The 23,564-nt window shown below is 38.9% G+C and overlaps 1 protein-coding gene across 3 annotated transcripts; it reads left to right on the top strand.

Moving 5' to 3' along the window:
- The first annotated feature begins 603 nt into the window (after nucleotides 1-603).
- LOC104246125 (serine/threonine-protein kinase STY8-like) lies at nucleotides 604-21,190 on the top strand. Of its 3 annotated transcripts, XM_070167990.1 has the most exons (17): nucleotides 608-1,104; nucleotides 1,255-1,369; nucleotides 2,710-2,783; nucleotides 2,932-3,051; nucleotides 3,215-3,269; nucleotides 5,707-5,817; nucleotides 7,685-7,735; nucleotides 10,877-11,040; nucleotides 11,117-11,224; nucleotides 11,788-11,861; nucleotides 12,121-12,296; nucleotides 18,892-18,987; nucleotides 19,872-19,952; nucleotides 20,062-20,115; nucleotides 20,202-20,336; nucleotides 20,421-20,522; nucleotides 20,767-21,190. In XM_070167990.1, the coding sequence occupies exons 1-16, from the start codon at nucleotides 908-910 to the stop codon at nucleotides 20,499-20,501; spliced, it is 1,692 nt and encodes a 563-aa protein (XP_070024091.1). In that variant the 5' UTR covers nucleotides 608-907; the 3' UTR covers nucleotides 20,502-20,522; nucleotides 20,767-21,190. The 3 variants fall into 3 exon arrangements, 2 of the variants coding, with proteins under 2 accessions (XP_070024091.1, XP_070024090.1); XM_070167989.1 differs by lacking the exon at nucleotides 20,767-21,190 and having other exon boundaries at nucleotides 609-1,104; nucleotides 20,421-20,756; XR_011405355.1 differs by lacking the exons at nucleotides 20,202-20,336; nucleotides 20,421-20,522; nucleotides 20,767-21,190 and adding an exon at nucleotides 19,318-19,577 and having other exon boundaries at nucleotides 604-1,104; nucleotides 20,062-20,116.
- The last annotated feature ends 2,374 nt before the right edge of the window (nucleotides 21,191-23,564 follow it).

Here is a 23,564-nt window from a genome sequence, read left to right as displayed (position 1 = left end):
GATACAATGTTATAGTAACCATAATTTATAAACTTTCCTCTTTTAGGTAAGTATACGTAGTAGAAATAGAATAATAGCAATTCATTGGTTACATCGATATCCTTTGTAATTTAGTTACCTTATAAAGTGAATTAACATCAATATCCATTTTTGACCGCTTCTGTAAGACAAGTAACATATTAATGTGTGGAATATATTAGTAAAATAAATTGGAAAAAACTATGATATCCTATATTTCAAATTTTAATATACTAACTAAGCTTTTTAACATATCTTTCCGGATTCTGTGTGAACACAAAATATCTTATATCTCAGGCGTTTTTTTTTGGCTAACCGAAAAAAAAAAAAAAGTTAAAGGCAATATAAAATTTAGAAGTAACAACAGAAAGTTCATTGAAAAAAAGGTCATAATTTTAAATTCCATTTATTGGATTCCTCTATTTTGTTCTCTATGTAAAAGAAAGTTTTCTTTTATAAGTAATAATCACAAATTTCTTTTATCCATAGATATAAAATAATAAAAATGGGTTGGTCTGATCTCATAAAAGGATAAGCTCACCACGAAACGGGGACCCCACTGGTTAAACAATGGAGGAGCGATACCTTTCTTTTCCAATGCCACCTTCGTAAGCACTAATAAAGCCCAGCCCCGCACCCAGAGTATAACTAGAAAAACGGAATCTTCTCCCTTCTCTCTCCTCCATCTTTTCCCTAAAACTATTTGTCGCTCTCCCCTTTCTCGTATTTAGCCATCAAATCAACTCAAAATCCATTCCATTTGTTTCATCACTCAACTTATGGAAAGTACTTTCTATAGCTACTCTACAGTTGCTTGAACTTTTTTAATCCGTTCCAGAGGAGAGGAGTTTTTGCAATTGTGTGTATGCGTTTTTGTTGTTGTTGTTGAATGGCGATGGACGATAACGAGAGTTGCGGAAGCAGAGCGATGGAGCCGTCGTCGCCGAAACAAAATCGGTTACATAGGCAGAAGCTTGAAGTGTTTAACCAAGTGCTTACTCGACTACAGGATTTGAATCTCGAAGAGGTTAAACTTCCTGGCTTTGAAGACCACCTTTGGCTTCACTTCAATCGCCTCCCTGTTCGGTTAACTTCATAAACCCTACCTTTCCTCATTTTTCGGTTACCTTGTGTTTTTTGGCCATTTGTCAATTTTTTTCTGGTTTACTCAGTAATTGATCGAATTTTCCGCCTATAAAAGTTAAGTTTTTTGGTACTGAATTTGGATGCCTGCAGATATGCATCGGATGTTAATGTGGAAAGAGCAGAAGATGTGCTCATGCATAAGAGATTACTGGACCAAGCAGAGGATCCTGCGAATAGACCTGCCTTTGATGTCCGCCTTGTGCAGGTTATACAGCCATCTGCTTTTCCTACATTTTTATGCGTGTATGTCCTATCATTATCAATGCTCTTTTTTCTTTGGTATCTCTGAAAACTGAGCACGTAGAAATGACATTTGAACAAATTCTCCCTATGTATGACAAAGAGGAATCTCTACTTGATCTTACTTGAATAAGTTGGGGATTTGATGCAACACATAAGGTGTTTCCAAGAAGCACAGGGTCTATTATTTGGAAACTAGTAAATTAGCCAATAATCTCTTCAAAGCCATATTTTTTTCTTTTCATCCATCCCAAACTTCTCTTGCATTCTGTCCTAGGAGGAAACGGAGAACTCTCTTGGGAAATAATGTAGTAAGGATAGCAGCTTATTAATATTTCCTAATAAATTATTGAAAGAATGTCCTTTGAATTAATTTGAATATGCCGTGGCTCTTGTTTGTGTAGTTTATATAGTGGGCTTGACGATACATAATAATCCTTTAGTTCACTTCATCCTTCTTGAATAATAGGGACATATGTGTGGCTTAATGAGTGTGTCATTCACAAAAATGTAACATGTACATTTAAAAGTGTGAATTTAAAAAGATTTAGGCATAAAGACTTTTGTCTTCGCACATCCTCTCAGACTCTTTTCCTTGTTTTGCTTCTCACAGTTAAGATATAAGTGTTGAACTGTACATATCTTGATTACACTATCTAGGCCGAGTTCTTATTTGGTTAACCTTTAATATATAAGGTGTTGAGAATTATCTTCATCTCTTGGCTAAGCTAGTCAATCTATGGCGTTCATTGAGTTAATTCAGTAATATATCATGTAATGCAAAATTAGTTTTAGGTAGCTCTTATGGAGTGGCTTGTATGCTTCTGGTCTGAGAATTTTCTAAATTTCTTAGGAAGACAAGTTAAAGCTAGAAGATTGAGCCTTGAATCTTTGAGGCATCCAATGGGTTGTGTCTCTATATCCATCTCCTTTGAGTGGGTATGCATTAGATGAAGAGTTTAGATTTAGATCAAGAGACTTGAATGACTATGGAAATCATGTCATTTCTAAGCTCTTTTTAACATTAAAGACTGTGAGACAAATTACAGTAGGACTTTACAAAATCAGGCTTACTACCAAATTCGGAAGTGCGCTTCTGCCTAGATATGTGAGACGAGATGGAGGAAAGAGGAGATGTCCAGATATATAAACCAGCAGAAGAAAAAAGGGGGTGATTGCCAACTTGAAGGTCATTAGCAAAGATTTGATCATAACTGCAACTTTAGAATGCGTGGCCTAACTCAAGTTTTTTTTTGTAATTTGAAATATTCACATGCAAGTTCTGACTTTAAGTTCATAATGTAGGTTCACCCCATGTACAACGCAGTTTCAACCAATACAGTTGATGTAAATTCTTCCGTTAAAGATGAAATTCCAAGGTATTCTCTTTAGTTTAAGCACTAAAGTTACCTATTGTTCAATATCATTTCTTTTTGTGTATTATTTTTGCACCTGTGATTTTTCTCTAGTGTGCTCCCTTAAGTAGTTTAATTGTTTTTGTGTTGCCATCTTGTTTTCCCTCTCCAGCATTCATCCTCCTCCAACATTTGGTTCATCACCAAATCTTCAAGGCCTTGAAATTCATGATAATAAAGCTCATATAAATCATGGAGAAAGTGATATCAATTCTACTTCGCGGTCAACCAGGTAAAATTCTCCATAATGCTTGAGTTGGTAAATGAATAAGATTTATGATGCTAGTAGTTGGCATTGTAGCTTTTCATACTGAGTTTCTTTTGTCTTTGGAGAGGATTTCTAATTGACTTTTCTTTCCTAGCAATATTCTTATGTGCCAATTGATTTTGTGCAGGCCAATGCACGAGATTACTTTTTCAACAATTGACAAACCAAAAACGCTCACTCAGGTGCCTCATTCTTTTCAGAATCGTCCTCCCCTTTTTTTCATACATGCTTTCTTCTCATCTCTTATATTCTCATAATAAAATACAAACTGTAGTTTCATGAATTTACCGTATGCAAATCTAGTGCGAATTTAACAGGAAATAATGTTAAGACCCTTAAATTCCTTAAAGTATCTGACATTGGACTCGCTTCTAATAACTAAAAATAGCCTCATTCTTGCTTAATAAGCAAGGAAATAATGACCTTTATCCAAATAATACAACTGATATTTTCATAAACTACTTCTCCAGCGTATAATATAGAATAAGCGTCTTAATGAAGATAAAAGCTAATAGAAGACTATGGTGAAGGGGAAACAGAGGATAATACGGAAAAGTTATTGTATGGGCCCATGGATTGATTGTATGATTAACTTCTGAGCCTAATAAAGTAGGGAGGGGTTTATTCAGTTAACCTAACTATCAAAAATATTTGCAGTCATGACCATCAACTTTTCTGATACAATCTTGTTCCAAATTAATACTATAAGAAATCTCTTAGGGAAATGGGCACGCCTATTTGTGAAATGCAGTTGGTATTTGTACTTTCTGTAGTCAGCATTGTATTGCCGTTACTGATATAGGGAGTCTTTATTGTTAGATTTGTTCTGGGAATCAGGAGTCAGTAGTGGGAGTGCAGGAATATGCCACTTCAGTGTGTCAAAGATCTCGCTGAATGCTCTTTTTTTTGTATATATATTTTATAAATAAGTAGCTCTGCAGAAGTTCACAAAAAGATTCCAAAGGAAAAGATGAAAGGTGTTAATGGGCTACGATAACAGAGCTTCAAATGAGAAGGAAATTAGGGTAGTGGAAAGTCCCAGGATCAGTCCATGGAATCTAAAGATTTGGGTTGTGATTACATTGCATATCAATCTGTGAGAAAATAAGAGAAAGAGAAGAAATGTATTGATGACTTGTTGATCTTATGGATGCAAGATACATTCTTATGAATGTTATTTATAGGTTTAAACACAAAACACATATATTATTTGTATGATGATATCTAATTGAAAAACTTAGCTCTTCTAATATTTTAATTCTAACATTCTAACATCACCCTTTCAGACTCAAGGTTGAGATTTTGAAAGTATAGAAAAGTAAACGGTCTCCGAAATGCGGCTTGAACACTGTCGCTTGAACAGTTTCTGAAAACCTGCGGGAAGGTCATTGGAAAAGTTTAGTCACTTGAATTTGTTGGAAAAGTTGTTAGAAGTCGTCGAAATATTGACCAGAAGAGTGATCTGAATACTGTTGGTTTTGTGACAAAAAGTGGCAGTGCCACTATAGGTAACAAGATGCTGTTGGAATAGTCATCTGAAAGGGACGGTTTAGCAGGAAACAGGTAGTGTCTCCCAAAATTTGAGTTGTCTTGTCTCACTGGAACAAACATCGGAAATAAATGCGACGGCACAGAAATATTTACCTAAAAGAGAAAATAATAATAAAATTATGAAGAAAATTTTAACTTGGGCGATATAAGACTGTCCATTAGTAAGGAGAAACTACTTAAGCTTTTACCTAGAGGCTCTGATACAATATGAGAAAATAATAGAAGACAATAGATGTATCCATAACTTGATACTTTGATAAATAACAAACACATTTATTTTGTGGTGTCAAACACAATTAACTTGTGATATTTTCTAGAGATGGGACAATAACAGGAATACAAGGTTTGTACGATGAATAGCCCCCAGGGATTTGGTTTAGTGGTAAGAGCACAGCGCAAGACGTATGGATTTGACCCACGTCAAGGGGTTTGAACCTTGCTGCAAACACAAGCCTAGTATTTAAGTGGAGAAGGATAGAGGAGTGGAATCGTTGTCCATTGAGTTTCAAACCGTGCGCCACTGGCCCTCGAGGATTTCTCAGTTATGAAAAAAGAGGTTTCTATGATGAATTGTACAATGCCTAACCTTTCTCAATGGTTTCTGTTTTCGGAATATGAAAATATCAGATTGACCCAAACACCTGAAAGTAATTTACATTTTGCTTTAAATCATATAGATTCTCAAAAAAGAGATCTTTCTTTACCTGGCGCTGGAGGCAAACTGTTTATTACATGGCATGCACATTGAAGACTTCAGCCCAAAGACAGATTTCTGTGTCTGTGAAAATGCGACGCCAGTTATTCCTACAAATTCAAATAGTCTCTGTTAAAATATTGTGACAGTCTACCTGGATTGAAATCTGTATTTTTTATTCACTCTCTGTCTCATGGATTTTAAGGTTATGTTGTCGATTGAATTGTTCATATCTATGCAGTCCTGAAAGTTATATAACTTCATTAATCTGCAGAAGCTGCAGATTTCAGAGTTCTATTAAACATATCTATCTTATCATGTTAACTTTGTTCTTATCTTGTTCAATTTTATTGACATCAATCCTGGATTTCCAGTTGACTAATATAATTTCTGAGATTGGTCTGAACATTGAAGAGGCCCATGTTTTTTCAACTACTGATGGTTTCTCCTTGGACGTCTTTGTGGTTGATGGATGGCCATATGAGGTATAGTATTAATGTTTCTTTCAAGATATAACAAAATGCTTGCTGACAGTTAAAAGTCTTCTCTTAGTTCTACAATTATAGTCTAGTTATATGATCAACATACTTTTTATTCGCACCGACATAAGTTAAAAGATGAAAAGTTTTGCCTTTGCAAGTCTCAGTTAATTCCTCTTTTCTTGTTAACATGTATAAGTTTTGAAACTATGCTCCTTATTCATCTAGTAGATTGTTTGTCAGTTTTGTGCTTGTTCTGCCCTTTTCCCAATTTATTTGGCTCTATTTCAATTTTGGACATCCTGATATTTTTGGCACCATTTCATTCATGTACGACTTTCAAGAATTCAGACTCATTTAAACTAGTGATGTGATTGTTTTTCTATCAATCATTTAAACCAACTTTTCAACCATCACTTTAGTATTTTCTTGTATGTTAAATTAATATCTTATGCTCTGTCCCCAGAACAATGTCGTCATATAAAATGAGACAGAAAGAATGCACGACTTTATGGGTGTGTTTGGTACGAAGAAAAATATTTTCCGGAAAATGTTTTCCAATTTTCCCATATTTGGTTGGCTTAAAATGTTTTGGAAAACATTTTACTCTTGAACTAATTTTCCTCCAATTGGAGGAAAATGTTTTCCCTATTAAGAGAAGGGAAAACATTTTCCAAAGCTCTTCTTCAACCTTCCCGACCCTATTCTCCATTCCCACCAACCCCTCCCCCCCCCACCCACCCAACCCTGCCCTACCCCCACCCTAAATAGAAATATTATTAAGAGTACATATTTTTCATGCCATAGATAGAGTACTTTCTTTTTCATTTCAACAATATGAGTATTTTTTTTTCATAATGTAAAAAGTATTTTCTTTCATTTCAACGAAAAAGTAATTTCTTTTCATGATGTAGAAAAAGTATTTTCTTTCATTTCAACAAAATGATGAAGTAAAAAGTATTTGCTTTCATTTCAACAAAAAAAGTACTTTCTCTTCATGATGTAGAAAAAGTAATTTTTTTTTGTTTCAACAAGTAGTAAAAAATATTTTCTTTTATTTCACCAAAAAAAGTACTTTCGCTGATGTAGTAAAAAATATTTTCTTTTATTTCAACAAAATCAGTATTTTCTTTTCATGATGTGGAAAAAGTATTTTTTTTCATTTTAACAAAATGAGTACTTTTCTCATGTTATAGAAAAGAGTACTTTCTTTTTCAACCGAAAAAGAGTATTTTCTTTTTAGTTATGTAGTACAAATTTCAAAGTTATTTTTGCGTGAAAAAGTAAAGCAGTACATTTGTCCCTTTGGGCTTTGGGTTTGTGTGAATTTTTAGAGAATAATTAAATTCTTGAAGAAAATAGAGTCCCGAAATCGTTGGGTATTTGTGGTTGGGAGGGGGGAAGGGGTAGGTGAGGGGGAGCACATGAAACATGGGGATTTGGGGGGAGGGGAGGGGGGATAAAGAAAGTAGCATAAAAAATTATTTTCCTAAAAAATATTTTCTACTCTCTAAACAAACACTAGAAAATATTTTCCGTAAAAAGTTTTTCATTCACCAACCAAATAAGGGAAAATAAGTGATAAAACACTCATTTTCCAAGAAAACATTTTTTAGGAAAACATTTTCCTTCATGCCAAACACACCCTATATCTGATAAGTTCTCCATTCAAGTCTCATATTATTCAACTAAATATGGTTTCACTTAATAGGACATTTATGAGATGGTATTTGGTAAATTTAGGATGTAGTGTATTTTAAATATGAAAGTTAGCAAATTAAGCATCTTTCTACTAGATTCGTGAAGTATATCTGTTCTTTTTCCTTTTGTGGTAATTTACTTTTATACTTACTTATTTGGTTTGAATTTCTAGGAGACAGAGTTGCTTAAGAGTGAGGTGCAAAAGGAAATTACGAGGAGCAAGGTAGATATTCTTCTGACCGCTAAATGTGGACAGAGTGGGGTTCAAAATTTTCTTCTGTTAATACTTGATTTGCATTATGGTTGTTTTCTTTTGGGAAAAGTAAGATACTGATTTTGCTGTTTTTCTTCATAAGGAGCTATGCAACTTATGGAGAAACAACTAAAATATTTGGTTTCTGTTGTGTGTCATCACGTTAAGTTGAATTTGTTGCACTCACCTAAAATTGGTTTATGTCCGCTTAATTAATGGGATCAGAAAATGACTTTGTCGAACATGAAGTCTTGCCTTTGCTTGTCTGATGTTCTGTGCGAGTTAGAAAACTTAGCAATCTTGCCTTTTATCCCAGTCAAATTTATAGAAGAAATTTGTTTGTTCTACTAGAGTAATGCTATAAAAATACTCTGTTGCAAGATCATAGGGCTTTGGTGTAGTGGTAAGAGTGCAACGCGTGATGTGTGGGTTAGGCACACGGCACGAGTTCGAACCCTGCAGCAGACAAAAGCCCTGGTATTTACTTGGAGAAGGATAGAGGAGGGTCGTTATCCACCCAGTTTCGAACCATGAGTCTTTGGTCCTCGGGGATTTCTCTAATATAAAAAAAATACTGTCACTAGCTCTCCTTGAATTCAGATTTTCCAGCCACAGCAATAGCCTAAGTAAGAATTTATGTCAACTGAAATTATGGTTTGCCTATGTGTTGCAGAAGCAAATTTCTAAAAGTCATATGCAGATATCCTCCAACACTCTTCATCACATTGCATAATATAGATTCTAAACTTACATTTGAAAAAGGAAGGCGGAACACATAGTCGGCCCCCATAACTTGGCACGATTTTTCGTTAAGACACCTCATCTTTTGGTCATAACTATTGAACACCTCACGTTGCTCAAATTTTGCTATTAAACAGCCTTGCTAATGTGGCAGATCGCGTGTATCTCAGTTAAAAGTGTGCCCATGTTGCCAGAAAACATGAAGTTTGCTGAAAAAGATTTTCCGGCCATCTTTTGGTGACAAATTTTTTCCTCTTTTCTCCGCCAATGCGATCACCTCCTCACTCGTAGATCCAGCTTCAACCAGCACCTCCTCACTCGTAGATCCAGCTTCAACCAGCACCTCCTCCTATTCTTCTTCATAGATCCAGCCACCATCACAAACACCATCTCTGCTTCCTCAGATCCAGCTACGATCACCGCCACCTTCTCCCCTTCTTGTTCTCAAATCCGATCACCACCACCTATTCCCTCTCTTTCTTTTAAAGGCCAGCCACCACCAGTCTTCTCCTCGTTCTTCTGAAATCCGATGAGACAACCATCACTGATCTAACCACCAAATGCCACCGCCATAAATCTGGCCACCACTGAAGTTAGATTCAAACTAGCCAGTGAGCAGATAGACACTACTACTTCATGGAAGCGTGTCTCTTGAACAGCTCACTGACATGGCAAACCATGTTTTGCACTTACGCTTGAGTGCGTGAATAACTTAATTTAGGCCTTTTCTTTTTATTGTCCTCAGTTTCACTTTCCTCCTCCGTCAATATTCTCGATGTGGGCCGCACACTTCTATCCTTAATTTCTTTTACCGAAACTCAATCGTAAACCACCACGATGAATTGGCAGAACACTCTGCAGCCATGGAAAACCACCATCACTCTGTTCAGCTTTTGGGTGTATTCAAACCGTTTGCCATTCAAAATAGAGACAGACGAAACACTTTGCTTACAACCCATAAATAAGGTTTCTCTTTTCATTTCAATCTAAATTCATGGTGTTTCCTTTTCTATTGTTGTAGCAGTCTTCTTGTTTCTTCTTCTCACATAATCTATATCAAGGCTTAAGGTAGTTTAGGATTTTTCTTGGAACGCGTTGAATCGAACTTGGGTCTTTTCTAAATGAACCTCGAGTAAGCCAAAATTCCCAGGTCAAAAAAAGAATGGATTAATTTGATTACTACTCAATAGGCTTAAGGTGGTCCGGCTCTTTCCCGCACCCCACGCATAGCGGGAGCTTAGTGCAACGGGCTGCCCCTTTTACCCAATAGTCTTAAACTAAAAAAAGTTGAATTTCTGATTAGGAAATAGAGATTAACCGTTGAGGTGGGGGAATGGTGTGGAAATTGGAAATTTTACGAACGGAGTTGAAGAGGTGAAACTATGGCCCGGTAGAACGCTATTGATTTAGAAAGGGGGACGGTGGAGAAGACGATGAGGAAGAACCTAGGATGGGGTAAGGGGGTTCTAGTTTTGGACGAAGAAGCGGGGATGGGGAAGGTCTAGATGATAAAAAAGAACAAGTGGGGTTTTGGGATTTTCTCTTCTGTTTTTTCCTCAATTGTAATTTTCCAAAAATCAAAATTTGCAATTTTGAAAATGACAGGTGTCGATCACTGATTGGTTCATTTGACATGTCAACATCGAGTAAGTTTCATGCTGATGGTCTTATGGACACAAGTGTTCAAGAGGCACCTCCTCCAAGTAGAGGTGTCTATCTGGTCACTGGCTAAGTTTGAGTGTCTAACTTACAAAATGTGCCAAGTTGAAGGGGCTATCTACGTATTTAGCCTTTCCATTTCCTTTCTCATGCCCTAGTTTTTGGTGTAAGCAATCTAGGGTTTCCCCTTGAGCATTGCTAATAGCCGTATTAGCTTCTCTCGTAGCTCCCTTATACCATATGATATAAGGAAGAAAAAGAATGATCTGTAACATGTGAAAATTTGTTAGGTAGCTCATTTTCTTACTTTTCAGTTTTTAAGTCTTTAATGTAGTGTCCTCGATATACTTGTGTTCCGTTAATGAAAAGATAATGAACCTTCCTTAATTTGTACTGATCTACATGTTGGCGTGTGCTAATAGCTGAAGTGCTCTAAAATGGCTTGAAACATTAGTTGGAGTTTTGAAGAAACTGTTTTCTTGGAATAAGTGAATGAAAGAAGAGGGCATTAAAAGATGGGCTAAAGTTATATTTATTTTTTCCTTATCTTTTATCTGCATGAACCTGTTTAGAATCCATGATCTGGCTTATCTTTTGTAGGTTCTAATTCAGAAGCAAGTTTTCTCTGTCATTTATTTTTCAAGATTTTGATTATCATACTGGACATCAAAGATGTTCTCAGTGCTTTGATCTTCTGGGTATGTTTTTCAGGAGCAAACACCATATATCCAGCTTGCAATCCACGAGCAAGGTCAAACATCTGAATCAGGTTCTGATAGCGTAAAAATACCTAATGATGGATCTGATGACTGGGAAATTGATATCCGCCTGCTGAAATTTGAAAACAAAGTTGCATCTGGGTCATTTGGAGATCTGTATGATTCGACAATGCACATCTTGCTTTCTAGTTGAGTTTGTTTAGTCTGTAGATTTATACTGTGTCTTTTGCAGGTACAAAGGCACATACTGTAGCCAGGAAGTGGCTATAAAAGTTCTCAAGCCAGAACATTTGAATATGGATATGGTAAAAGAGTTCTCGCAGGAGGTCTTTATAATGAGGTGCGTCGTTCGTACTATCATGGTTGAGAATCCCTTTCAGGATAACCTCACTGTTGTTTGCATGTATCAGATAGAATCCTATCCATCCTTTTAAAGACTCTGTTTGAAGGATTGCTTTTTCTGCTGCTACTAGAGATAGCTGTACTCTGTTGAAAAATTTGCTCTCTACCACTAGAGAATTTTCTTGCAATATTTTACTCCCTCTGCCTAAGTCGATCTTGTTTCCTTTATACTGTGTTGAGTTACTAGGTATTTCTCCTATAAGTGGCATTAAGCTATTTATTTGTTCCTTGGTAGCATTAAGCTATTTAGATTAGAAAAAAACGTGTCATAAATAATTCAAGGGACTAAGCTTTCCCAAAAGCAGTCAAAGTCTTGGAAGTAGTAACAAACTTTAAAAAATATGGATTTGTGCATGTGGATTTGAATTATCATTATTGATAATTATGTTATTTCATTAGTGATAATTATGTTATCTTTCCAGCTTCCTATTTCCTGTTTCTTTCATCAGTTTTTGTACTCCCACTGCTTGAGATTTTATCTGGTTTGTTTACCTCTTTTAGGAAAATTCGGCACAAACATGTTGTCCAATTTATAGGGGCATGCACACGACCTCCAAACCTGTGCATCGTGACTGGTATATTTCAAGATTTTATGTATTTGAACTGAATTACTATGTTTGTTAATAGTCTGGAGAACTTTTTGTTCTCTGTTGATTAATGTTACATAGTGTTCACCAGAAGATACATTATTTGACTGCTTTATAAGGCATGCTTTATTTTTTTGCTAAATTTTTAATCTTCTGCTACTTGAATGGCAGCTTATTTCCATTACTTTTAGGTGTCTACCCTGCTTCACGTAATTGACTATGTGCTTTTTACAATTTTATTGATCAGAGTTCATGTCCAGAGGAAGCATCTATACTTTTTTGCACAAGCAAAGAGGTGCATTTAAGCTTCCTACTCTCCTAAAGGTTGCAGTTGATGTTTCTAAGGGAATGAGTTATCTGCACCAGAATAACATAATTCATCGGGATCTGAAGACTGCCAATCTTCTGATGGATGAACATGGAGTAAGTCCGAGCTGGATCTCAACTCTTTTTAAAAGCTTGTCCAGTTGTCGTAAAGTTTTTTTCTTTGGAGTCTAGGGTATTATTTCATTTGTTACTAAGCTATCTTTGGGCCAGTATATCCATTCTCATGCAAAATTTATGTGCAATTAAAACCTGTAGGGAAATCAAGGTCAATATGCATTTAGCCCGGCAAAATACAGGGGAAAACTGTGTGTCATATGATTAGGCTATGGGAGTATAAGAGTATATAACAAATATGGAGATTTGTACGACTTAAAAGTCCATCAATGTTTTCCAGTGCTTAGTGTCACGTCCTTAGTTGTTAACTAAGTGCACGTGCGGCACTTGACAACTCACTCACGATCTTGCACAACTTGCTCACGTTCTTGCTATGTCAAGTCAGCCTTACTACACTCAAGATCGCTAAGAGAATGGAAGAAAGAACACAAGAGAATTGTTAAAGGAGGCTTTGTATTAGAGATAACTTGAATTGTTTGCTTGATTGATGAATTACAAATGAATGACCCCCTTTATATACTAGTTTTCTAGGGGCTAGTGTGTAAATATTAATTATTACACAAGTCCCTGATATTTACAAGATAAGGGCTTTTTCTAGAATTCTTTACAAGCCTAGAAGATTCCAAGTACTTTCCTAGCAAATCCATAAGGATCTAGGTTCTTCCTAAAGAAATGTCCATACCTCTCTAGAATCTTCTCACAAATGCTAGCCTTCTTCCTATGTAAGCTTCCACATGACATTAATATATGTCAAATGGTGCCTATGTGGCATGATGACATGGTGGGTCATCACACTCTCCCCCACCTAATATTGCGACGACCGCGGCGCAATGCTGTTGCATAAACTCTTGGATCTTATCTTTGAATTGCCACAAGTCTTCATATCGTTCCCACGTGGCCTCCTCCGGTGATTGCCCTTTCCAATGGATGAGGAACATAGCGGTGGCTTTTTGCCCTTGTTTTCGCCTGGCCTGGTAATCTATGATAGCCTCAATCTCCCGATCATGCGAGGCGGTGATAGTCATTGGCGCTCGACTTGATTGGCCCCTACTCGGATCATCCTTATCTTCATGATATGGCTTAAGCATGCTAGCATGGAAGACAATGTAGATCTTAAGATACGATGGCATGTCAAGCTTGTATGAGATCTCGCCTACCTTGGCGACGATCTTAAATGGCCCCTCATACTTGCGAATCAAATTCTGATGCATGCCCCGTAGTGCTTTGAATTGTCTTGGGTTAAACTTCACCATGACCATGTCCCCAACTCTATAGTCCGTGGGACGTCGCTTACGGTCCGCAAACTTCTTCATCTTCTTAGCTGCCTTATCCAAGTAAGACTTAGCAGTGTCGAGCTGCTCCTCCCATCCTTTGGCCATATGATAAGCCCCTAAACTCTTTCCCTCGAACGCGGCTGGTAATGAATGTGGAGTTTGTGGTTGTTGGCCTGTGGCTAGCTCAAATGGTGTCCGCCCCGTGGACTCACTCCGCTGCAAGTTATAAGAGAATTGGGCAATGTCTAGGAGTCTTGCCCAATCTTTCTGATGCGTGCTTACATAATGCCTCAAGTAGCATTCCAGTAAAGCATTGACCCGTTCCGTTTGTCCATCCGTCTGTGGGTGAAAACTAGTAGAAAAGTGTAGTTCCGTGCCAAGTATGTCGAACAACTCTCTCCAAAAGTTCCCAGTGAAGCGGGGGTCTCGATCACTGATGATATGCCTTGGTAAGCCCCAATACTTTACCACGTTCTTAAAGAATAGCTTGGCGGCTTCCTTAGCTGTGCAACCCGGTGAGGCGGGCATAAAGGTGGCATATTTGGAAAATCTATCCACGACCACCATAATAGTACCATAACCATCGGACTTCGGTAGGCAAGTAATAAAGTCCATAGTCACGCTCTCCCATGGACGCTCTGCAACTGGTAGTGGCTCCAAAAGTCCTCCGGGCTGTTGTTGCTCCACCTTGTCCTGCTGACATACTAGACAAGTCTGCACATAACATTCTATATCATCCCGCATGCGTGGCCAATAGTAGACCGACTCAACTAAGGCCCTGGTGCGATGTTGGCCTGGATGACCAGCCCACATTGTATCATGACTCTCCCTTATGATCCGCCGTCTAATGTCTCCAAACTTAGGCACGTAGACCCGCCGACCTGTGGTAAGTAGTAGACCGTCTTCTATCCAAAACCGTCTCGTCTTGCCTTTGTTGGCTAACTCGATAAGCTGTTTGGCTGCTAGATCATGCTGCATGCCTTCTTTTATAGCCTCCCGAATATCCCATCTCGCTGAAGTGATTGCAGCAAGCTCGGCTTTCCGGCTCAAGGCATCGGCTACAATATTACCTTTTCCCGGCTTATACTCCAGCGCATAATCAAACTCGGCCAAGAAATCGTGCCACCTAGCCTGCTTTGGTGTGAGCTTCTTCTGTGTCTGAAAGTAGCTAGTAGCCACATTATCAGTCTTGACCACGAACCTCGACCCGAGCAGGTAATGTCTCCATGTACGAAGGCAATGCACAATGGCAGTCATTTCCTTCTCTTGCACCGTGTAACTTCGCTCCGTCTCATTTAACTTGCGACTCTCAAATGCTATGGGATGCTTATCCTGCATCAGGACACCCCCAATTGCGAAGTCTGAGGCATCTGTGTGCACCTCAAATGTCTTGGCAAAGTCAGGTAACGCCAAGACTGGCTCCTCTATTACAGCTGTCTTAAGGCCTTCAAACGCCTTTTGACAATGCTCCGTCCAAACCCATGGCTTGTTCTTCTTTAGTAACTCAGTTAATGGTGCGGCCTTTGTTGAGTATCCATTGATGAACCGACGATAGTAGTTAACAAGGCCAAGGAAGGATCTCAACTCAGTTACCTTTATGGGTGCCTCCCACTCCTGGATAACACGTACCTTAGCATCGTCCATGCATAGCTCGCCATTGCTAATGACATGGCCCAAGAAGTGCACCTTTGATTGCGCGAACTCACATTTCTCCCTCTTGATGTATAGCTCGTTCTCTCGCAAGACTTGGAAAACCTTCCTTAAGTGCTCCATGTGCTCCTCCAAGGTGTTGTTGTAGATGACTATGTCGTCTAGGTAGACTACCACGAACTGGTCAAGGTAGGGATGGAAGATCTTGTTCATAAGGGTGCAAAATGTGGCCGGTGCATTGGTTAAGCCGAAGGGCATCACCAACCACTCAAAAGTTCCATATCTCGTCACACATGCTGTCTTTGGCTCATCCCCTTCCGCAATGCGAACCTGGTAGTAGCCCTTTCGAAGATCCACCTTGGTAAAGTACTTGGCTTGCCCAAGTCTATCAAACAAGTCAGCAATGAGCGGGATCGGGTATTTATTCTTCACGGTGACCTTTTTAAGTGCTCGATAGTCTATGCACAAACGCAACGATCCATCCTTCTTCTTCTGGAACAATACTGGTGCGCCAAAAGGTGCCTTTGATGGGCGAATGTGACCAGCATCTAGCAGCTCCTTCAATTGTTTCCTAAGCTCCTCTAGCTCGGGAGGTGCCATACGATATGGGGTAAATGCGGGTGGCTTAGCCCCTGGCTCCAACTCAATCTTGTGATCCACCTCTCGCCTAGGCGGCAAGTGCTTAGGCAACTCCTAGGGCATGACATCTTTGTTCTCCTCAAGCAACTTCTCTATGCAAGACGGCAATGTTTCTTGAAAACTCTTGTTTTCCTCCAGACTTGTGATGGTTGCCACGAATGTCGGCTCCCCCTTCTTGATCCCCTTGACAACCTGCATAGCTGAGAGTTGTGCTTGGCTCTGTCCGTGTGGCGTAGTCATTGTAGGTACCATGCAAGCTCGTTCTCGCTCCATAACCAAGAGACGTTGGAGGTAGGGGTCGATTAAAGTATGACAATGTCTAAAGAACTCTTGCCCCAGTATGATGTCAAAGATATCCATAGCGGTTACGGTTAAAGTTTGTCATACCTTTCCAAGTTCCCAATTTGACACCAACTCCATTAGCTACCCCACGAGCATTCTGTATCTCGGCATTCACGGTCTTGACGCGAGAGTTGGTTGGAGCAAGCTTCAATTTCAGTCTCTTTGCGGCAGCCTCAGTCACGAAATTATGAGTTGCTCCAGTGTCCACCATTGCACGAGCGGGCTTGTTGTTGGTGAGATCCACGTACTGATTGCCATTCTCGGTAGGTTGGATAGCTTGCTTCGTGACAGCACCACATAATCCGATCATACCCAACTGTGCGGTTCCCGGACTCTCTCCTTGTGGCTGCTCCTTCCGCTCACGTACCATGGCACTGAGGCTCTTGAGGTCAGGACAATTCCTGAAGCCATGTGGCCCTCCGCATATATAGCATCCCTTCTTCTCGACCTGTGCCTTCTTCTCGGCGTAGCCCTGACGGCCACTCGACTTTTTGAAATCTTGAGTCTTGGAGTATTGTTGTTGTATCTCCTTGCCTTTGCCACGGTCTCCCCCACCTTTGACATTGTTAACCTTTGACTCCTTGCCATTGCCTTTGTCGTGCTTGTCATGCCTGAAGTCCATCAATGATTCGGCCTCCACTATGGCTTGGTCTATATCAGTGACTTGTCGGCGTTGCAACTCCTGCTTAGCCCAATTTTGCAACCCGTCCATGAAGTGGAACAACAAGTCATCATTGGTCAGGTTGGGGATTTGAAGCATAAGGGTAGTGAACTCCTTCACATAGTTACGTATGCTCCCTGTTTGCTTCAATTCCCTAAGCTTGCGCCTTGCCTCGTACAAGACATTGTTTGGAAAAAACTGTCGCTTGAACTCCATTTTGAACTGATCCCATGTGCTAATAGTACATAGACCCTTATCCACGTCAGCCATCTTCCTTCTCCACCAAAGCATGGCAGTCTCTGAGAGGTACAATACCACAGTGTTTATCTTGGCCTCGTCGTCCCTCACTTTGCCATGTCTGAAGTAGTTCTCCAAGTGCCAAAGGAAGTTTTCCACTTCTTGTGCATCACGAACACCTTTGAACACCGGGGGTTTGGGAGCCTCGATCTTGGCCTCCCTCGTCACCATAACATTGCTGGCTATCTCGGTCACGCCAGCATTGACATGCTCCTCGAGTGACTCTATCTTTGCCTTCATAGCATCGATAGTACTCAAAGCCTCCATGAGTCTGCACTCTAAGGCAGTGATGATTTGCCTTAGTTCCATCTCAGTCTGTGTACGTCCCTCCAAGTCATTTCGGATTCTCTCAATCTCTTCAAGAGTGTGCCCCTCAAGAACATTAAGGGTGCCTTCCACCTTCCCCAAACGTTGGCCAAAGATCTCCACGGCGTCCATCCCCGCGTTCATCTTTATCACCCACTCTTTACCGAGCGAGACGTCCTCTGGAAGGACCTCCACTTCATCCTCGCTCGCCTCAGTGGTAGATGGTTCTTGGGATGTAAGCCCTTCATTTGACACAACCTCAGCTGGCACCTCCTGGCTCTTGTTGGTGGCGTTCCTCCTTTTGCTACGACCAATCTTGCCAGCAGCATCCTGGATGATGTTGGCTTGGGTGTCGGCAGCGTTAATTTCTTCGTCGTTCGCCATTCCCTTAGTTGAAACCTTCGCTCTGATACCACGTTGTCACGTCCTTAGTTGTTAACTAAGTACACGTGCGGCACTTGACAACTCACTCACGATCTTGCACAACTTGCTCACGTTCTTGCTATGTCAAGTCAGCCTTACTACACTCAAGATCGCTAAGAGAATGGAAGAAAGAACACAAGAGAATTGTTAAAGGAGGCTTTGTATTAGAGATAACTTGAATTGTTTGCTTGACTGATGAATTACAAATGAATGACCCCCTTTATATACTAGTTTCCTAGGGGCTAGTGTGTAAATATTAATTATTACACAAGTCCCTGATATTTACAAGATAAGGGCTTTTTCTAGAATTCTCTACAAGCCTAGAAGATTCCAAGGACTTTCCTAGCAAATCCATAAGGATCTAGGTTCTTCCTAAGGAAATGTCCATACCTCTCTAGAATCTTCTCACAAATGCTAGCCTTCTTCTTATGTAAGCTTCCACATGACATTAATATATGTCAAATGGTGCCTATGTGGCATGATGACATGGTGGGTCATCACATTAGGACCCTTTTAGTAGGCTATTTCTATTCTGAAATGCCAGATTGATGTGGATGAAAACCTCTAAAAACTATTTGATGTTAAATTAAAGAATCAAAATTTGTGTATTTGAATCTTTAGAAGAAATACCAAATAAAGATGACGGGAAAGTTAAATCGCAAGGTCCACTTATTCATAGAGTCCTAAAAAAATATTCAGTGAGTAATAGTAGCAGCATTAAAGCTTGATTGGTGGCAATTTAAGTTGATTCATATTGTGAAAGATGTGAATCTGCGAATAGCACATTGACTTAACCTTCTTATTAATGTCTACATCACCATTTTTTGCATTCCAAGGAAATCTATTGATGAACTTTGATAAAAAAAAAAAAAAAAAAAAAAACAGCAACACCTATAAATTGTTGCTGATAAGAGTTGCCTTTTGCGTAATTGCTTTGTTCACAGAATGTTCGCTCTGACTTTAAGATCCATCCTCTACTGAACAGGTTGTTAAGGTTGGTGATTTTGGGGTTGCGAGAGTGCAGGTTCAAACTGGGGTGATGACTGCAGAAACTGGAACATATAGATGGATGGCTCCTGAGGTGCAGAGATCTTAATTTAATTTTATGCAGTACTTAATTACAACATCCTCGATTCAGTTGAAACTAATGATTCCAATTCTTTGGTTTTCTTGCTGACAAGATGCATGATTGCTCCACCAATTATGCTTTTATCCTCGTGCTTAGATTTGTTGCCACTATAAAATAAGTGTAATGGTCCCCTTCAAGCTGATAGGACTTTTACTTTGAAACGCCTCAGGCTTCTTTGCTTCAAGCATGAAGAGCTTTTAATATGTTGCTCTCTGAATTTTGCATTTTATCCTTAGATTTCGTTTCCACACTCTGTGAAGTCTGGTTGTCATCTATATGCAGTGCTTGGGACTTGTGTTCTTCTTTTCTATGATGGTGGTGTCGGGGCCAGCTTGTCCGCACCTTGATTAGTTCCAGCATATACCTATTATCTCCCACTAGTACAGGTACCGGGTAACGCTATCTACCAAGGCTTAGACGGATCGGAAGAAATAACCTAATGTTTTCGTCTCCACCGGGATTTGAACTCAAGACCTCATGGTGCCTTTGGACTTGTGTTCATTTGCTGCACCCTGCTGCATCTTGGACGCTTTAAGCACAAGGTGCTTTTGATAACCTTGTAATAGGTTATTTTACTTAGGTTGCCATCGGTAATATGCATCGCAGGATTCCGTGTACGGTTTACCATGCAGATAGATCGGGTTTCTGCAATATTAAGCATTTAAATGTGAACTCTTGGTTTAATGGTTTTTGCTTCTCTTCCCTTTAATACTACAGTATTCTCTTGTGTCATCCCAGTCCAACATTCTATTCAGCAAAGAGTTTGGCCCAATTTTGTGCTTAACCATCCTGCAGCATCCAAGTTTCATGCTTAAAATGGTTTTTATTCGTTGAAGGTAATTGAACACAAACCATACGACCACAAGGCCGATGTTTTCAGCTTTGGTATAGTGCTGTGGGAACTTCTGACTGGAGAAGTAAGTTTCGCATTCTTTTTTTTTTGAGCAAGTTTTGCTTTGCATCTATTTATGTTCACATGTTAGTTCTTTAACACCAAACTAACTTTCATGTCTTGCGACGGAGCAGATTCCATATGCGTACTTAACACCATTACAAGCAGCAATAGGTGTGGTGCAACAGGTAGCATACAGTTCATTGACGTCTCTAGTACTAGTGATATATTTCCCATTAACTAACACTCACATTTGGTTTCTCATTGTTATCAGGGTCTACGGCCAACAATTCCTAAGGACACTCATCCAAAGCTTGCTGAACTTCTTGAGAAATGCTGGCAGCAAGACCCAACTCAAAGACCTGATTTCTCGGAGATTTTGGATATGCTGCAGCATCTAACTAGGGAGGTTGGGCATTTGCATAATATAAGCTTCATTTTGTTAAGGCTTTTTCATTCCTTTGAACCTGGTTTTTCTATGCTTGAAAAACAGGTCGGAGGTGATGGAGAGGACAAACAGAAGGACAAATCAATTGGTAGCTTTTTCTCAGCTCTTAGAAAGGGCCATCACTGAGATTTTGTTGAAGAGAGGAAGGTGCTTGGCCTTCTGCTTTTGTTTTGGTGTACCGATTCTCAGATCCGATTAGTTTTTGAAAATCATGGTTTTTATCCAATGTTGCTTGGCATTCATTTACTATTCCTAATTTAGTGAGGGGCGCAAGCTGGTGAGGAAAGCTTTAGCAACTCTGTACAGAATTCCTGTGAATTCGCAAATTCTGATTGCTAATCCTTTTTGTACGTTTCTTATTGAGAATTTCTCTCTTTTCAACTTGTTCTAGGCACCATCATTGTTTCTGAATTGATGCTTTTGAAGCTAACCAAGATGTCTACCAATGCCGCCTCAGATTACAGGAATTGTAAAGAAATGGTAAAATATATAGCTTTTCATCCAAGACGTGTTTACACGTTCTATCGCACAGATTTTCTTAGTGAGTTTTGTATTCGATTGACTTGGAAAAGATCTCCTGATATAAAATAGAGGTTCCAACAGGAGTAAATCGTCATCGGAGCTTCTGTAAATAGTCAAAAAATGACGCTATTATGGAATAGAAGACATTTTTTTAAAGTATGAAAATGCTACCCAATATTTTTGTATGAAAATGATTGCATCTACTGTCCTGCCATATTTTGGATGCAAAAGTCCAGACTGGCATGGCTGAAGCTGAAAGAATGAGGATAATTACGCGAAATCATTTTACTGAACTGCTAAAATGAACAGTAGAAAGAACTTCACTGAGAAGATATTTTATCTATGGTGTTAAAGGAGTGATCATTGAGTACTATGAGAAATTATATCAAGAGGAGCTGATTGCAATAAATTTTAGAACGTCCAGTTCAGTTGGATAGGGATAACCAGAGAATGATGAAAAATAGGAAGCTGTTAGAATGTCCAGTTCAGTACTGTCTCAACGTTGTTTGGGATGGCATTGAACTTCTTTTATGATCAGCAACAATTTGAGAAAAGTTGAACGCCTCTTATCATTTTTTTGATCCCTATAAAGAGGGGGGAAGTGACATTATAAGAGCAGAATACCTAGAACTTGGAATCGTTTATTCGGTGCACGTTTATACCATTCGTAATACTAATGTATCATCCCCTTGCCCTTGGACTTGGCTATTTGAAGCTATGCCATGATTAGCTCACAATGTATAGACACCTCCCCATTGAATTGTGCCTCAAAAGTAAAAAGTTGTGGTTCATGGAGTCTAGGTTATTGATATGAAAAGGGACCAAATAAATACTCCAGTAAAGCTTTGGTAGGAAAAGAGGGGATAAAAAGCATAAGTTAGAAAAACAAATCTAGTAGAAGAAATATGCAGTTCCTCTTACCCTAATTTGGACCTAGAATCCTTAACCAACAATTTCATTTTGTGGAGACTTTCAGCAGTGATACACAAGTAGAAGAAATTTATATTTTCTTACACACCTATATGTATATAGTATATGCTTTACAAAATAATTCATGTACGTGGTCAGATCTGAATAGTAACATTCTCCGGAAGCTTACCAGAATTCACAACTAAATAATAATCATAAGTCCTCTCTTCAACATTGAAGACGTGCAAATACACGAAAACAGCACATACAACTTTACAAAATCTTTGTTAGTTGAACAGCAAGTTCTGAAGAATAAGAGATTGAACTCATGTTCAGGCATTCCGTACTCCCTCCATCCTATCGGATTGCCCTACTTATTTTTCGATGGTTAGATTAATTAGTTCGTTTGACCAGCTTTTAAGTGCGACCAAATTTTTTTAAAAAAAGTAATTTTTGTCCTGAAAAAAGCAATTGATCAACGAAAATTAATTCGTCCTCAAACAACATTTTGAAACTAGTTACTTATAATATACACCACAAAATCCCAAACTTTCACATCCTGAAATCTTGAAAAGTATATTCATAAGAAAAAAATATGCATATATTTTTCTTTATAGAGAAGCAAAAAAGCGTATTGTCCTTAAGATGGAGGGAGTACTAAGGTTAAACTCCCCACGATTCCGGAATCAAATCCATATATTAGCCGAATTGTTATAATAAGTACAAAATCTTGTGTACGCCACGAGATGAGGGAGATACTGAAGAAGATAGTATATGAATTATCGACGATTGTCGCACTTGCTGAGGAGTTGACGAGCTCGGACAGTTACTTGCAGGCGTGCAAGGGCGTGCATGCAATGAAGAGCTATTCTAGCCTGTCTTCTCACACATGCCCCACGTACCACAGCTTGAAGCCTCACAAGGCTTTTCAGTGCCTTAAACGCCCGTCTCGCCTATAAATTTTTCATTGCCAGAATCAAGAACATATGTATTAATGGCAAATGATAATGTCAAAAGGACAATTAAGAGGATGGTTAAGTACAACTTACAAGATGACCCCTAAAGTGAGATTGGATAGTAATAGCAGCCATATCCTCTTTAGACAGAAAATAAGTGCGGCCATTGTGCTTTGTAGATTGCCCATTTGCACTGCTTGTCCTAGTTGTAATTGTGTTATTATGAAGAACAATGATAGTTTTATGTGGAGGAGATGACCTGAATAGTTTCTTACGGACACTGCCAAACCAATTCTTCTTGGACATCCTCATGTTTGATAATGTTAGCTTCTAGTTTTGGTAGAGGTTATGAATGGATAGATTTTTATTATGTGTGTTATTCATTTTGTAAAATAAGGAAACGTGGCCAACATGTTTGTTGGGAAATAAGAGAATGGGGCAATGGGTCTACTTAGAACGTGGCAAGATGAAATTGATTTTGTGTAACTTTTAAGTATTTCAAAAGACCATTCCAGCACTAGGGACCACTGATGTTAGGACATGGCCGCCCTAGGTAGAGTACTTGGAATACCAAACAATATTAGATCAAAGTCAGAGGAAAATTTAAAATTAAATGGTACTATAAGATTATTTTCCCTATTTGTATAATTTAACATGCATATAATAGCGAGTTGATTGTTACTTTTGTTAAGTTACTAATTAATATTTACCATATGCTTTTCCTGTAATTATTTCATTTCCTAAATAAGCTGATTGTGTGAACATCAGGGTCGAAGAAGACGTGTAAGACACCGAGGGGCCG

Source organism: Nicotiana sylvestris, chromosome 2 (assembly GCF_000393655.2).
Source record: "Nicotiana sylvestris chromosome 2, ASM39365v2, whole genome shotgun sequence".
NCBI classification, from domain to species: Eukaryota; Viridiplantae; Streptophyta; class Magnoliopsida; order Solanales; family Solanaceae; genus Nicotiana; species Nicotiana sylvestris.
Note: the sequence above shows the minus strand (reverse complement) of the source record. Positions and strands in the feature narration are given on the sequence as shown.